Source organism: Quercus lobata, chromosome 5, assembly GCF_001633185.2.
Source record: "Quercus lobata isolate SW786 chromosome 5, ValleyOak3.0 Primary Assembly, whole genome shotgun sequence".
Lineage (NCBI taxonomy): Eukaryota > Viridiplantae > Streptophyta > Magnoliopsida > Fagales > Fagaceae > Quercus > Quercus lobata.
Genome location: NC_044908.1, coordinates 29,873,482 through 29,890,205, shown reverse-complemented (window position 1 = coordinate 29,890,205; position 16,724 = coordinate 29,873,482). Strand labels below are relative to the sequence as shown.

General features: G+C 38.4%; 1 protein-coding gene across 1 annotated transcript; it reads right to left on the bottom strand.

Annotated features, from left to right (window-relative positions):
• Positions 1-13,604: 13,604 nt before the first annotated feature.
• Positions 13,605-16,401, bottom strand: LOC115988904 (palmitoyl-monogalactosyldiacylglycerol delta-7 desaturase, chloroplastic-like). Its single transcript, XM_031112540.1, has 5 exons — positions 15,651-16,401; positions 15,404-15,544; positions 15,163-15,303; positions 14,073-14,179; positions 13,605-13,972 (listed from the first exon to the last, which is right to left on the bottom strand). Exons 1-5 carry the CDS (start codon positions 16,236-16,238, stop codon positions 13,780-13,782), a joined length of 1,170 nt encoding a protein of 389 aa, XP_030968400.1. The 5' UTR covers positions 16,239-16,401; the 3' UTR covers positions 13,605-13,779.
• Between the last annotated feature and the right edge of the window lie 323 nt (positions 16,402-16,724).

The window sequence follows — 16,724 nt, the reverse complement described above, 5'->3', positions numbered from 1 at the left end:
TACCCAGATTGGTTAGCCAATGTGGTAATGGTGAAGAAAGAAAATGGCAAGTGGAGAATGTGCATAGATTTCACTGATTTGAACAAGGCTTGCCCCAAGGATAGTTATCCTTTGCCACGCAATGATTAATTGGTGGACTTTATGGCTGGCCATCAGTTGTTGAGCTTCATAGACGCCTTCTCAGGATATAATCAGATAAAGATGGACGAAGTTGATTAGGAAAAGACCTCCTTCATTACCAGCCAAGGTTTGTTTTGCTATAAGGTGATGCCCTTTGGTTTAAAAAACGCAAGGGCAACTTATCAAAGGTTGGTTAATCACATGTTCCGTCCACAGATAAGGCGGAATGTAGAGGTCTATGTCGATGACATGCTCATGAAGAGCATAGACGAGGGAAGCCATTTGGACGATCTACAGGAAAACTTTGAAACACTTAAGCGATATAAGATGAAATTGAACCCAAGTAAATGTGCATTCGGAGTATCATCGGGAAAGTTTCTAGGGTTCATGGTTTCGCAAAGAGGAATCGAAGCGAATCCAGACAAGATCCAAGCCATATTGGACATGAAACCACTGAAGAATATCAAGGAAGTCCAATCCCTCACTGGGCGAGTTGCTGCTTTGAACAAGTTTGTTTCGAAAGCTACAGACAAATGTTTACCTTTCTTCAAAGTCCTCACGAAGGCATTCAAATGGATGGATGAATGTCAAAAGGCCTTCCAAGACCTGAAGGACTATCTCACTACAGCTCTATTATTAAGTTCCTCCGTGCAAGGAGAGGAACTGTATCTGTACTTAGCGGTGTCTCCATATGCCGTAAGTTCAGCTCTAATCAGGGAGGAAGGAAAAGTACAAAAACCCGTGTACTACACTAGTCGAGCACTCAGAGGAGCAGAAGGAAGGTACCCACTGATAGAGAAGTTGGCTTTTGCACTAATAATAGTTTCTAGAAAGTTAAGACATTACTTCCAAGTTCATATCATCAATGTCATGACGAACCATCCGTTCAAGAAGGTAATGAACAAGCTGGAAGTTGCAGGACGGCTGATTCAATGGGTGGTGGAACTTAGTGAATTCGACATTCGGTACCAACCGAGAAATGCAATAAAGGCCCAAGCCCTAGTAGATTTCATTGTAGAGTTCACTCCGAGTTATGAGGATTTTGGTGAAAGAGAGTATAATAAAAAATGGGTCGTCCATGTAGATGGATCGTCTACATTGCATGCTGGAGGTATAGGAGTTGTTTTGCAATCACCAGAATGAGACAAATTAAAGTACAAGACTCGTTTGCAATACCAAACCGCTAATAATGAAGTGGAGTATGAAGCCCTTTTAAAGGGGTTGGAGTTGGCTAAGTCTGTAGAAGCAGACTCAATACTTGTCTTGGGAGACTCTCAATTGGTCATAGGCCAAGTAAATGGGATATGTAAAGCCAAGGAAGTCAAAATGAAGAAATATTTAAAGAAGGTAATACGCCTTGTGAAAAAATTCAAAGAAGTTGATTTCATTCAAATCCCAAGGGAAGAGAATGTGGAAGCAAATACTCTGGCAAAGGAAGCCTCTACGAATGAAGCAATGGACGAGTTGGATGCAGTACAATACATGCCGAGTATAGAACTTCCAGAGATGCTGCAGATAAAGGGTGATGAAAATTGGATGACCCCAATAGTGTCATACTTGAAGGACGGAATGCTTCCAGAAGAGAAGGACGAAGCTAGGAAGCTCAGGGTCAAATTAGCCAGGTACATACTTATGGACGAAGTGCTATACAAAAGAGGTTTTTCCTAGCCTCTCCTAAAGTGTTTGGCTCCGGACGAGGCAAACTACATGTTGAGGGAGGTTCATTCAGGAGCATGTGGTAACCATTCAGGAGCTAGATCACTCGTCCATAAAGTCATCCATAACGGATTCTATTGGCCAACCATCCAAGCTGATGCTAAGGCATATGTTAAGGTATGTGATCAATGTCAGCGCTTCAGTAACATTCCTCTACAGCCAGCAGAGTATCTTATGCCAATGATGGCCCCTTGGCCTTTCGCGCAATAAGGACTGGATATTTTGGGGCTCTTTCCAACTGGAACTTGGCAAATGAAGTTTTTGGTGGTAGGAATAGATTACTTCACAAAATGGGTGGAAGCTGAACCCTTAGCAAAAATTACACAACTGAATGTCAAGAACTTCGTCTGGAAGAACATTGTATGTAGATTCGAGGTACCTAGGGTACTAGTGTCTGACAATGGACGACAGTTCGACAACACACCTTTCAAGGAATTTTGTGAGCAACTTGGAATAAAAAACCATTACTCCTCACCCTCCCACCCACAAGCCAATGACCAAGTAGAAGTAGCAAACCGATCCTTACTGAAGATCATCAAGACTCGGCTTGAAGGGGCAAAGGGAGTATGGTCGGATGAGTCACTGGGTGTTTTGTGGGCTTACAGAATGACAGTGAGAACTCCAACAGGGGAAACTCCTTTTAAACTAGCCTATGGAAGTAAGGTAGTTATACCGGCAGAAGTACATATGACCAGCCACAGGGTGAGGAAGTATCAGGCTGAAGAAAACGAAGAACAGCTCCGTTTTAACCTTGACCTTATGGACGAGGTCAGGATGGATGCAAAACAGAGAAAAGCGAGGTACAAAAATCTTATGGCAAGACAATATGATGCCATGGTGAAGCCCAGGCACTTCAACATTGGGGATCTCGTCCTAAAGAGGGTTACCTTGGCAACAAGAAACCCGACCTACGGGAAACTGGGGCCAAATTGGAAAGGACCTTATAGGGTTATCAACTGCAAGAGGCAAGGATCCTACTATTTGGAAGCTTTGGATGGACGGAGGCTGGAACACCCTTGGAATGTTAAGCACCTAAGGAAATACCATTAATAAATGTTGACTCTGGACGAAAGTGGCCATGGACGAGATACTTGGACAAGCGGAAGCATTCTCGTGTTTGTTTACTACTACTATGTGTTTTAACTATTTCAATAATCCCCTAGAAAGTACATTAGTGTTTTCACTTTTGTGCTATTCATGGACGAGTTGGTTTGTATTTTTAATTCCCTAAGGCACTAGCTCTCGAGCATGTGCCATGCTTGTGGACGAATGTTTGCATAAGTTTGGATTTTCAAATATATATATATGATGTATTTTCAAGTATATTGTATGGGAATCCTTTATTTTTGTATATTCATTCAGAATGATCCACAAAGAAGCAAACAAGCATGGACAAATGAAATCCTTGGATGCAAGGATGTATCGTCTATAAGCTTTCCTTAAAGGAAAAATGAAACAAGGTATAATCGTCCAAAGCTTAAGACGAGATGAAACCTGAGTTAAAGGAAAAATAGAACAAGGTATATCCGTCTAAAGCTTAAGACGAGATGAAACCTAAGAAATGGTCGTCCAAAAACATGGACAAACAAAGACTGTGCAAAAGCACAAGCCTATAAATGAATCTAACCAGAGTAACAATCCATTGCATAGACGAGAAATTGCTGGGAAGTCTTATCAAGGACGGAAATATGATCGTCCCTAAATTTGAATAATGAATAAAAGCTAACCAAGAAGAACGTCATTCATAGACAAACTGTACTTGATAGCTAAAAGGATTCAATTTTCTCTATTTTGATGATGTAATAAGAAATTCACCCCTATACTTAAGACGAGGAAAACTAAATTCCTGGGTGGACGAACCACACAGCCACAAAAATGATATGAATAATGAAAATAAACTTTATACATAAAGCTGGAAATGTATGTATTCAAACACAATGGAAGGTGAAAATAGAAAATATTCATTTGTTCATGAAATTTAAAGAAGGGTGGACGACCCACGTCCAAAAGAACCCTTAAAAGTTGTGAAAATATAACTGATTGTATATAAGACTCGTCCATAATCTTGGCAAGACAATTGTACTTGGATAAACTTGAATAAAAGGATTAAAGAACAAAGCCCAAAACAAGGGGCACTTCCAAATAAAAGTAAAATAAATTTTCTAAGGAAAATGCAATCACTTGGGCAAGCTAGTCTTGGGGTCGTCCTCGGTCACTTCAGTGTTAGCATCATCCATTATGTTGACGTCCTCAAAACTTGTCTGCAACAAGGAACTTTCATTAGCGATGGGAAGCTTGAAAGAATCGAAGTCCAAGTCAGGATATGTCTCTTTAGCATCAGTATGGAAGTCCCCATAGCCAGCTGCATAGTGGCTGTCTAGATGATTCTGGTACTCGCCAGACTTCTTGAAGGCTGCTATGGCTCCTTCACGTGCTTTCTCTAAGGACGAGGCAAACTCAGAGACTTGTCCTTCGAGATGGACGATACGAGTATCCTTTTCCGAGTTATCAGCTTTAAGCTCTTCCACCTCGTTCTTCAGTTTCGTCTCACTTCCTTGTAGACGATTAAAATCTTCAGTCAACCTAAGGACCTCCCCCTTTTTTAGCAAAACTTCATTGTTCAGCTCCTTAGCTTTGTCCTTGGCCATCTTAGCCTCTGTTGCAAGCTCCTTAGCTTGGCAGGTTGCTATATAAAATTTTGACATAACCTGCATATGGACGAAGGGGAGTTAGACATCATAAAAAATAAAAAAAAAAAGTTTTGCACGCAAGGACGAGGGAAAAACTTACTTTTAAAAGGTCATGGATGCCAGAACGCTCAAATTCTTTCACTGACATGTTGTAGCATTCATTAACTTAATGATCAATGACGATTCCTTTGAACATCCTCCATGCGTAACCCTCGTCTAGAACCATATTGGAAGGACGATCAGTGGGCTCTGACGAATTAGGCTTACGAGGGGCTTTGGCTGGAGGGAGAGGATCAGTCTGGACGGGATGGATTGTTTGGACGAGCTCCACATCCACCACAGGGTCGTCCAGGTTCACCGTTAGAGGTGTAAACTTGGGAACCTTGGGAAGAGAAGTCTTACTAGGCTTTTGCTTCTTGGGGCCTCGATGACTTGGAAGGTCGTCCAGGTCCACGACACTAGATATCGACTTAGACTTCCTCTTCCCTACCTGGACGGAAGTCGCTTGGACAACTGGTGGTGCAGTTGGAGGTGCAGTAACATCCTCGTCCCCACTAGTTATTGTTTTTTCTTTATTTTCCCTCATTGTAGTTATCCTTGTGACGAGGAAAATCAAATTTAAAAAAAAAAAAAAAAAAAAAAAAAAAAAAAAAAAAAAAAAAAAAAAAAGAAAAACTTACTTTTAAAAGGTCATGGATGCCAGAACGCTCAAATTCTTTCACTGACATGTTGTAGCATTCATTAACTTAATGATCAGTGACAATTCCTTTGAACATCCTCCATGCGTAACCCTCGTCCAGAACCATATTGGAAGGACGATCAGTGGGCTCTGACGAATTAGGCTTACGAGGGGCTTTGGCTGGAGGGAGAGGATTAGTCTGGACGGGATGGATTGTTTGGACGGGCTCCACATCCACCACAGGGTCGTCCAGGTTCACCGTTAGAGGTGTAAACTTGGGAACCTTGGGAAGAGAAGTCTTACTAGGCTTTTGCTTCTTGGGGCCTCGATGACTTGGAAGGTCGTCCAGGTCCACGACACTGGATATCGACTTAGACTTCCTCTTCCCTACCTGGACGGAAGTCGCTTGGACAACTGGTGGTGCAGTTGGAGGTGCAGTAACATCCTCGTCCCCACTAGTTATTGTTTTTTCTTTATTTTCCCTCATTGTAGTTATCCTTGTGACGAGGAAAATCAAATTTTAAAAAAAAAAAAATAAATAAATAAATAAATAAATGAAGTGAAGTGGGCGATACTTGCTTCGACGGATAGTCTCCTTGTGACTGAGGTTTTCTGCAGTAGGTACTGGGCCAAGTCCCCAAGCTGCTAGACGACTGAGAGTTACCAAATCGTGGAAAGTTCTCCCAGGGAAGGTGCGAACCCTGTCTATTCGATCCAAGTAAAATTTGTCCAAAAGTGGACAGACAACAGCTGCATCACCAAGAGAGAGAGTTAGACGATTGAGAGATAGAAAAAATGTAAGGAAAAACGAAATAAAATGGAAATAAAACATACCCTCAGGACGAAGACGACCTAGAGGGCTGGTAAAAGGTGGGAAGGGGAGATTACCCACATCAGTTGGGTCCCTAGCCCAATTTCTAGGAATAATAAAAAATTCTTTTTTCTAGAGCCGGTCAGACGAGCTACAGCCCTTTATTAAACTGTAATAAGAGCCCTTGGACGAGAACTGGTAAAAACCAGCAGATTTCTTTATCTCCGAAGGCTTATAACAGTAAAGGAACTCGTCCACCATAATTGGATGGTTCCCTTCCAATGCCTCACGCCATAGCACTTGCATGACGACTATCGTCCTCCAACCATTGGGGTTGAGTTGGTTAGGTCTAATACCCAACCTTTGGAAGAGGTCTCTACAGAAGGAATTTAGAAGAAACCTAAGGCCAGCTAAAAGTTAAGAAGTGTATACCCCTAAACCAGAGGAAGAAGAACAACACCATTCTCTAGCCTTGGGTAGACGAGAGTTAAGCTCTTTAGGAATTTGGTATCTATCTACAAGAGTTTTTAACTTGGCAGCGTCTAAGGTGGATGCTACCTCTAGGGCACAACTATAAATGACATCCTCCTCGTCCTCTTCCTCATCTTGAGAAGAGCTCGGTGGCTATCTGGACGAGCTAGCCCCAGATCCAGAAGCCATCCTACGTTGTAGTTCCTGAAATTCCTCCAAGGGAATGCCAGGAACCCTAGACGAATAATGCTCGTCTGAGGAATCGCTACAGGACGAGCTACCTACACTACTCTCATCACTACCCTCACTCCCAGAAGAATCGTCCTGGTACTCGTCTATCTCCTTCTCTAAACTACTAGACGAAGACGTGGTTGAAATGTAGAAAGATTTAAGATGAAAGCCTAAAAAGAAAGAGTAAATACCTGATAGGACTAGGAGGAGAGCTAGACGAGGCTCTTGGACGAGATGGCAGAAGGGAAAATGAGAGGAAAGTAAGGGACATGAAAGAGAATGCACTATTTATAGGCCCCAGTAACAGGATCAGTGAAACGACGCTCGCCACTCAAAAATTGACACGTGGCGGCTTCCTTGGGAAACAAAATCGACACGACTGGTCAACCAACAGTTTCGCGACACGTGGCTCACAAAAAAGTAAAATTTTGTTAAAATCACGACAATATCCTGGATGACCCTTTGAACAAAGGGGCAACTGATGGGGAAGTGGAAAATTAGTCCCAACTCTAGTTCGTCCAAAGGGATCGTCCAGAGCCAATAGAGCAAGCAAGATCAAGAATCACTCCAGAAGAAGAAAAGATGTTCATGGACGATAATATTTCTCTTGAACAATGAAGTCTCCCATAGATGATAAACTCGTCCATGAAGGTCGTCCATGGACGATTATCAGATGTCCAGGGACGACCAAATCGTCATACACTGGACGGACGAATGCACGACACTTAGGAAACTTTCGACTCTTTGTAGCGGTTACCAAACCCATAGCTATCGCCATGTATCCCTCAAATGAGTTAACTTCCGTTAGCGGTTACAACTTTAGTAGCCGTTGAGGAAGTTATCTCCAGACTCATTGGCTTCCACAAATCTTAGGGAGGTTATGGACAAATAACCGTCCCCAAGGTCTCTATATAAAGGACCAGTCTGAACCATATGAAGGTAAGAACATTCTGAGACTTGCCTCCCAAAAGTTGGAATTCCATTCCTGTGAAAGACTAACTTTGCCATCGGAAGGGGTTTGGTCGGTCTTCTCCGGTCCCCTTTTTGACAGCGTGTTTGCTTTTGTAGGCCTTCCACCATTCAGTAGCCCACCGAAGTCAAAGCATCCACCTTACTGATTCGAAGCGATATCATTTATATTTTTGGAAATATATTAATTTTAAAACCTATTATATATACTAAGGAATAACTATTATATACATTTTAAAGAGGAATAGCTATTCTTCAATTTAAAGAATAGTCATTCCAATGTAATAACTAATCCATGTAATAAAGATGCAACCAAATGACCGAATTACTATTACACATGAATAACTATTCCACTACAGAAGCTATTACAAATCTAAGTAACAACATATTTTAGTATTTTTTATTTTTTTCTTCAAAAAACTATTTTTTTTAATTTCAACTAACCAAACATGTTTTTTATTTCAAAACTACAAGAAAATTATTTTTTTCTTTATATTCCTAAAAACAAGTTTTTGAAAATAGGAAACAAAAATTATTACCAAACATAACCTAAGTGTTTGTTGAGTTTTTGTTTTTGTTTTTTTTTTTGTTTTTAAATGCTTTGGAAATAAAATGGAGACATATGGGGGCTATGGCCTAAAATAATAAGTTGGGCCCTGGGCCCGTCCGAGGAGGCAACGTGGCTTAGTGATCCACGTTTTAAGCCTTATCACGAGAGACAAAGAAAAAAGGTCCGAGGAAGAATTCCTCCTCGGACACTGAAAATCCGGAGCAGAGGTACGTCCAAGCCACTAAACCCCATCCCCTAAATACGTGAAAAGGAAGGAAACACAAAATATCTCAACAAAAGCTGCCACCACCATATTGAATGCACTACAACTATCTTCCTGGCCGTATTAATGTGGAGAAGACCCCCGAACAGTGTTGCCTTGGCTACTGCAACTCACAAAGGACTAAAAGAGGTGTCTGATGGGATGGGTGCTCAAATGGAGGTTTGGATGATCAACAAGTGTAAAGCCCAAATGGTAAGGAAGGGCCTATATAATGTATAGAAACCCCCATAAGGAAGGGGGGGGGGGTGCAGAAAAAGAGGTCAGAATACTGTGGCATGCAAAGAAACCCTAATGTACTAGTCTGTATACATAAATTAAAACTTTGAATCTCCTTGGACTGTGAGATTTTTCAACGTAATGGCTTTTGTTCTTGTCCATGTGTACCTTTATCCCATGCAAGCCTCTGTCTAACTTATCTAAACTTAGTTCTTAAACCCATACTCTACAAAATTCATTGTGTTGGGCTTTTTGGATCAAGACTTCACACGATTGGGGTTTGGGCTCCAAAAATTGTGACCTTACAAAATATAATTAGAAAAATTAAAAACAACATATCCCTTGAATTTAGGGAATTCAAAATGAGATTCAAATTTGAAATTATTAAGGTTTAATATAGGAATACATGATTCTAAGTTGATATTTTTTCTTCACCTTGTCCCACACTCTTCTGTTTTCATGTGAACCCTTATCCCATGCCCCTTTGCTCTCTTTCTCTAGCTAGGTGCATCTCATTATCTTGGTTTAATCATGTTTGTATTTTCATTTATATACCTATTTAAGGGTGTTCGTGGTACAGTTTAGTGTGGATTTGGACCATTTTAAGCACTGCACTTTGTGGTGCGGTTTGGCCAAATCCATAACCGCACGAATAGTGTGCATGTTAAAAATAAAAACATGTAATCTAACGGTGAGATTTCAATAACAAGTTATTAAGTGGTGTAACAAATCTTAGGCTTACCCCAGGTATAACATGAACTCAATCCATACATACACTACAAAAAAACCTGTTTATACCGGCGTTTTTTTACTAGAGTTTTCTAAAAATGCCGCTTTTGGTACCCTGTTACGGCAATTTTGATAATTGCTGCTATAAAGCATACACTTATAGCGGCACTTTTGTAAACACTACAACAGGTATGGCCAACATCAGCGTTTTGCTAGTCTATAGGGGTGCTTCAAAGGAATAATACCTATTACAGCTTTTTGAAAGCTCTAGGATTGGTGAATTTTTTTTTTTTTTTTTTAATACAAGGTCTATTATGGCATTTTAAAACTACTGCAATAGATAATTATTAAACACAAACCTGTTATGACATTTTGAAAATGCCAGAATAGGTCAATTTTTGGATGGGCATTTTAAAATTGCTACAATAGATAATTATAAAACAAAAACCTATTACGGCATTTTGAAAGCGCCAAAATAGATCCAAAAAATTTTTTTAGGTCAATCCCTATTATGGTAGTTTAAAAGTGCCGCAATAGGTTCTACACTTAAACAATGAACTCTTTTGTACAAGGTCTACTACGACGCAATAGGTAATTACAAAAGAAATACTTATTATGGTTGTATCAAATCGCCGTAAACAAAAAATGCTGCTATATCTCTTACCCTAGTAAAATTTCAGCTAAGCGTCTACACCCGCCTCTAAACACATATTCTCTCTCTCTCTCTCTCTCTCTCTCCACAACTTTTCGCCTCCCACACCCTGACATCATTCCTAGCCGACATCGACGCTGACGTAGCCACTCCTAGCCCACGTCGTCCCTCCTTGCTAACACTGCTAATTACTTCTCCCTCCTCACGGCTTTCACCCACATCTCCTTCATACCCATCTCTCCATATCTCTCTCTCTCTCTCTCTTGCACAGTCACCACCATACCACTTCCCCTTCCCCTCCATCTCTCCACCTCTCACTCTTCCTATACTCAAACAATAATCTAAAATCCCATCCCTTCTCCTCAATAGTCTCCAAAACCTAGTCATTTCCCCCACACTCTAGGTAACTCTCTCATTTTCTTTAACTCTATTTTCTAGTCTGTCTAAAATTGTAGTTAATTTGGTGGTTTTTTTGTTTGTTTGTTTAGATTTTGCTTAAAGTTTGGTTTGTTTGTATTCTTCATGTGTATACATATGTTTCACTATGAGTTCATTTTGATGTTTTTAGTTTTGATTTTGGTTAAAGTTTTGTGTTTTTGTAGCCTTGTTCCAATGGTTGAAATAAAATGGTGTGAAGGTCTGTTTTATTTTATTTTTTTAATTGAGAGGTGTTTTGCAGCATTTTAAAAATGCCAGCAAAAAATATAGAAGTGCCGCTAAAGACCAAACATCATTTGTAATGAATCAAGTCACTTATAAACATTGTTATTGATTCTATTCCGTTCCGGCCGGAATGGCCGAAATTTTTCATACCGGAATGCAAACTGGTATCAGAATACCCCACGTTCCACCTCGGGTCAAATTTCGGGCCGTTTCGGTCCATTCCAGTCATTCCGGAAAATTCCGGCCAATTCCGGCCGAGATGTAAATTCCAACCGGTATTGAATTTGGCCTGTTATTAAAAAAAAAAAAAAAAAAAGGTTATATTTGGGAGTTCTTTTGGGAGTTCTTTTGATGATGAATTTGATCCTTCTCTCATGGATGATGATGAGGAGGAGGAGTAAATCTTGTATTATTAGATATTTAGTTATTTATTTATTAGAATTGACAATTTTATGTTCTACAAAAATATATATATAAATTATTTTTTAAGAACCCCGAAACACCCTGAAACGGTATGCCGAAATCGGCTGGTACAGAAATATTCAATTCCACCGGACAAACCGAAACGGGGTCCGAAACGGTATTAATAACAATGCTTATAAATGGTCATGTTCTACCAATATTATATAATTCTTTGTTTAGGAAAGAAATTGTCATTTTTTAACATCTTTACAAGGTTTTTATTCGGTGATACATAAGGTTTATGATTATACTAACTATTCTTCGAAGAACATTTGATAATATTGAAATTGATAACTTCATTATAATGCAATTTTTTAATTACTAATTCTCCACACAAAAAATATAATATATATAAATATATATATTTATATATATGTGGTTAAAAAGATTTTTGATTGTGTGTTGTATATATTTGAATGGTTGTTCAATCATCAAATTAGACCTTATATCTAATTTGACATCTGTAATAGTTAAAATGTGTTTTAGCTAGTAACAATGTTATTGAATATAACAAGTCTATGAAAAGTTACATTTTAAAGAATCTCTCAACTTTAATAGAACTATTGTTTAGTGTAGTTAAATACAACTATTATCTCCTCCACTGCTACAGGGAGGCCAACAAAGTTGCTGACTCACTAGCAAAAATGGGCAGACTGCAAGAGGAACCTATTGTTTATTTTGTAAACCCCCCCATATTTTGGATGTTCCTGCTTTTGACAGCTCAATTAGCAGTCCCTCTGTAACTAATTCCAGTATTTATGCGGTGTAGTGTTTTAATGCATCTTTGTTAACCCAAAAAAAAAAAAATATATATATATATATATATATACACTCTATTGTATTGATAAATTAATTGTAAAATATTATTAGCTTTTGCAGGGGAAGCATTCTTGATTGTGGTAATTTTGGCTTTCTTCTAAAGAGGTGTGTGGTCTATTGAGCATTGTAAGTATTTGCTGCTTAAATAATTTTTTAAATCTACAATGAGATGTTCAATTTCTACTTTGTGGTGGGTTGTTGAATTGGTGCAAGTGGGTGGATTGCGTGATATTATAAGGTGGTTTACATATTCATATGAGAGTGTTGATTGTGTACTGTGTATATTTGGATGATTATAGTCCTGATGTTGTCAATTTCATCTCCTCTTCGGGATTTCTATTACATGATTCTTGAGAATTTTTTACTGACATATTTTAGTGTTTTCGAAAATTTTAAAGGTTTTTTTTTTTTTTTTTAATTTTTAATTTGAGTCTATATGTGAGATGCTTGCATCAACACTCATACGTAGGTGTGACTTGCAAGTCATTTGTCCAAATTTAAATTTGGACAAATGACTTGCAAGTCTTAGGAATATGTTAATGGTGTAACTCTTAGTATATGCATTAATGAAATGGTGTTAAGTAAAATTCATAAAACATTGTATAGCAATGGATAAGAGTTGGATGGACAAGCGAAGGAGTTCCTGGGAATATGTTCATGGTGTATTACAATTTTTGAATTTTATGTCTCTTACTGCACGCAATGGGAAGATCTCATGTCCTTGTAAGTGATGTGTGCATGAAAAACTGTTTGCGGTAGATGTTATACGTGATCACCAATACTCATATGAAATTCTTAACAATAACAGAACTTGAGTTTTCCATGGTGAATCAACGTTTGCACGACATCAACTGAAAGTGGGAGTAGTCATGTGCAAGAAAACTTGAATGAATACGATGTTTTTCGTGAACTGTTGCATAATTTATTCCCCACACATGATATGACACTAGAACCAATGGAACAAGGTCCTAGTGTGCAACAACTAGTAAAAGGTCCTAATGAGAATGAGTAGAATTGAAGATTTAGGATTTGTACAGGTTGATTTGGGTTAGTGCTCAAATTTTTTCCAAATTTGAATTCAAGTTTTTTTTTTTTTTTTAATTTAAAAAAAAAATTTATATATTAATTTTTTTTAACCAAATTCTGATGTCTCATTTTTTTAATCTCAAGTCAGCTCCTAGTGTGTCACATATGCATTTTCCATTTGTGAGCGTACAGTAGAGACCAAATTAAGTGCAAGTTCAAAATAATAGGGAGCAAATTAACTGTTACCAAAATGTAGGAATCAAATTGACTGTAAGCTTAAAATATAGGGACCAAAATAATATTTTTGCCTTATTATTAATCATACACGACCGTTCCATTTCTATTGGTCAAGGTAGTTAGATTAGAGTAGTTTGTCAGGAATATGGTTACACCTGTACAACGGCTATTTTTCTCTCTCTATTCCTTTAGTGATCTGTTTTGTATATAATGAATTATTTGATCATATTCAATAAAATTGATCCACTTCTGTTTAGAGACTGATTTTAACAAGATGAGATACAAAAAAGATAACAAATATGATTTGTATATATTATGTAACAACTTTAGCATCTACAATATATTTATCGCACCGTATGAAATTTGACACTCACAAAAGCAAGAAATTGCCAAATTTTCAATTGCCTAACCAAGCATCTCACAATCTCATACAAGCACATGTATAAAGCCCGCGTTTAAATGGCTAGCCTTTGTTTCTGAACCTCAGTTGGTACCTTCACATCAGTTGCCAATCCAATAGCTTGTAGAAGTTTTACTACATACCAAGTCATGTCGAGCTCCCACCATTCTAGGCCATGTCTAGCTGAGTACTCAAAAGCATGGTGGTTATTATGCCACCCCTCTCCAAATGAAAGTAATGCCACCCACCTAAATAATCACAAATTCCAAACCATAAATATGTAGCCAAATTTGAATTTGTTTGAAATATTATATATTTTATATCTTAGACATCAAAAAGTGGTGATACCAGTTGTTCCTAGACAAATCACCAGTTTTCCATGGTTGCTTTCCCCAGACATGGCAAGCTGAATTTACCAGCCAAGTGATGTGGTAAACCCATACAACCCTCACACCCTGCAATGGCAAATTGGCAATAATTAGGCTTCTATTAAAAATTTGGAAAGACTTTTGTTCAATGCATTAAAGAATTAAATGGGACATAAGACAAACACGTGGTCATTTTTGGACACGCGTCTTATATGTGTCATGTCCAGTGCTCAAGAGTAGTGGGCAAAAGCTAAATCTCTAACAAATTACAAGGCTAAACCCCTTATTTAACTTTGGTAAAGGTTATTCCCCCTTCCCCCTCAAAAAAGAAAAAAAATCTTTGGTAATATATATTTTCCAACTTTTCTTACCAATGTTTCCTCACCAAACAAAAAATGCATCAAAAGATTTCAAAGAATACTTTATCAAATTATAAAAAAACTGAACATAATAACATGGCACACGGCTGTCCTTACGTTTAGCGGAGAACAATGGATTTTTTTTTTTTTTTTTTTTAATTGTAGGAAAAGAATGGATTGAACTGATATAACAGTTCAACAAACCAGTACTAGTAGAATTTGTCTTGATTCAATTCCAAAACCCCATTTGCTTGTGTGACAAACACCTGGCTTAGCATGCATATTGTACAATTCCATCGAGTGCACCAAAATGGTCAAAATCTGAGAACTACTTGCATTGTAAGAGGAAGCCGACAGATTGCATTGTCAGTCTGGCAATTTTAAGAGTGGAGGCCCGCCCACCTATTATTTTCGGCTGATTGGAGGCCCCATCAATTGAATTTGTGGCTTACATTGACGAAATAAAGAAGTACTTATTCGCCGCCATAACAAGAAGTCATGACTCATGATTCATCTTTAGATTACATCCTAGTGGCATAGGATTGTGCTACACGTGTGAGTGTGACACCTGATTTAAAAATTTTCTCTATACCAAATTGGTAAGACACTATGATCGAACATTATGGTTAGAGATTTTAAACATCCATCTAGTCTCAAAGAATTCAATAGAATATAATTTTAAAAACGAGAATATAAGACAATCTTGCTTACCATTCCCCACACTAGGAAGGGCAATCCACCCAAGCCATATAGTAGAGCACCAAGTGCAATTGGATGAATAATGTAGGTCTTTTTAAGAAACCTGTAGAATGGCTGCTTCTGTAAATCCCCAACATTGTTTGGTCCTCCACACTGCATAACATACCAAAAACAATATTAATCTACAACATCCAAAATACACTATCATTAGTCCATGTTTGAGTTTGAGTAAGAATATATTATTGATTCATACCCTATCATTCATAGAAGTGGTATCAAAGAGCCAACTCATGTGACTAAACCAAAATCCAGCAGTGGGACTATGTGGGTCTCTCTCAGAATCGACAAACTGGTGGTGGTACCTATGTGTGCTTACCCAATCAATTGGGCTCCCCTGCAACCCCAAAGAAAAACAACAAAAGTTGTTAAAAGTGTTAAAACATGAACATTTTATAAAACTATCAATTAGACAATAACCAAAACAATGAAATTCTACTAACCTGAAGTGCCTGAACACCACAATAGGCAAAGAAATACTCAAGCCATTTAGGAACCTTGAAACTCCTGTGTGAGAGATTCCTATGAAATGATAAAGTAATACCAAAAAGACCTGTTACAACGTACAGTGACACAGCCACCAAAAGTGCACTCCATTTGAATTGAAATGGTGCGAAAAGACAAAGGCAATGCATTGCCAAAACAACGGTAGCATTGGCCAAGTCATGTGCATTCCATTTCCTCCCATAAAAGACTCTCCTTTGATGATTCACTACCACGTCCGATAACAAAATTCTCCTAAGCTTTGCTGCCTCTGGCTCTGGTTTTGTCTCTGTTGCTTCTACCAATGCTGCACTAGTTATATGTGGGACTCTTCTATTGGCATTTTTATGCAAATGGTTGGAGAATTTTGTGTTTAGTAAAAGCTTGTTAGACATTGAAATATTATGACCAGAATTTAGGACCATAGAAGTGTTGGACATGGCACGGGAAAGGCCGAGTTCGGCTTGTCCTGGCCGCCAGGTTGCACGGTGGAGAGGAGAAAATTGGAGGGGTTTGGGATTGGATGGTGGAGATGTGATCAAAGCCATGAATAAGGCCTGCGTCTCTGTATGTGTGTGTGAGTGTGTGTTTGTGAGACAGTTAAGGACTTTTGGAGTGTTTTGATGGAAATTGGGTTTTTGGTGGTGTAGAAAAATGTTGGGTTTTTGAACCCTTTTTGGAGAGAGTTTGTGGGTAGTGGTATTTGTCAAAACAATTGATGATAGAGAGTAATAACTAACAAAGAAAGGGACAAGAGAGATGAGGTGGGGCTTTTGAGTAGCGTTGAGATTAGGGGTGGTGAATTTGGATCCAGATATCTATTATCCTATTAAGAACCAAAGATGTACCCGGGGTGATTTTTTTGGCTGTACTTGCCATTTGTGCTGGTAGGAATGTAGGATATTTCAGCAAAATTTTGTGTCTCTGGTTTTTTTCCTTTTCAAGAAGTTTCAACAATTCATTCCCGAATGGTAGTATTATCTACGGTAATATTGCCTTCATTTTTTTTACCATTAGATTGAATATAAGTGCAT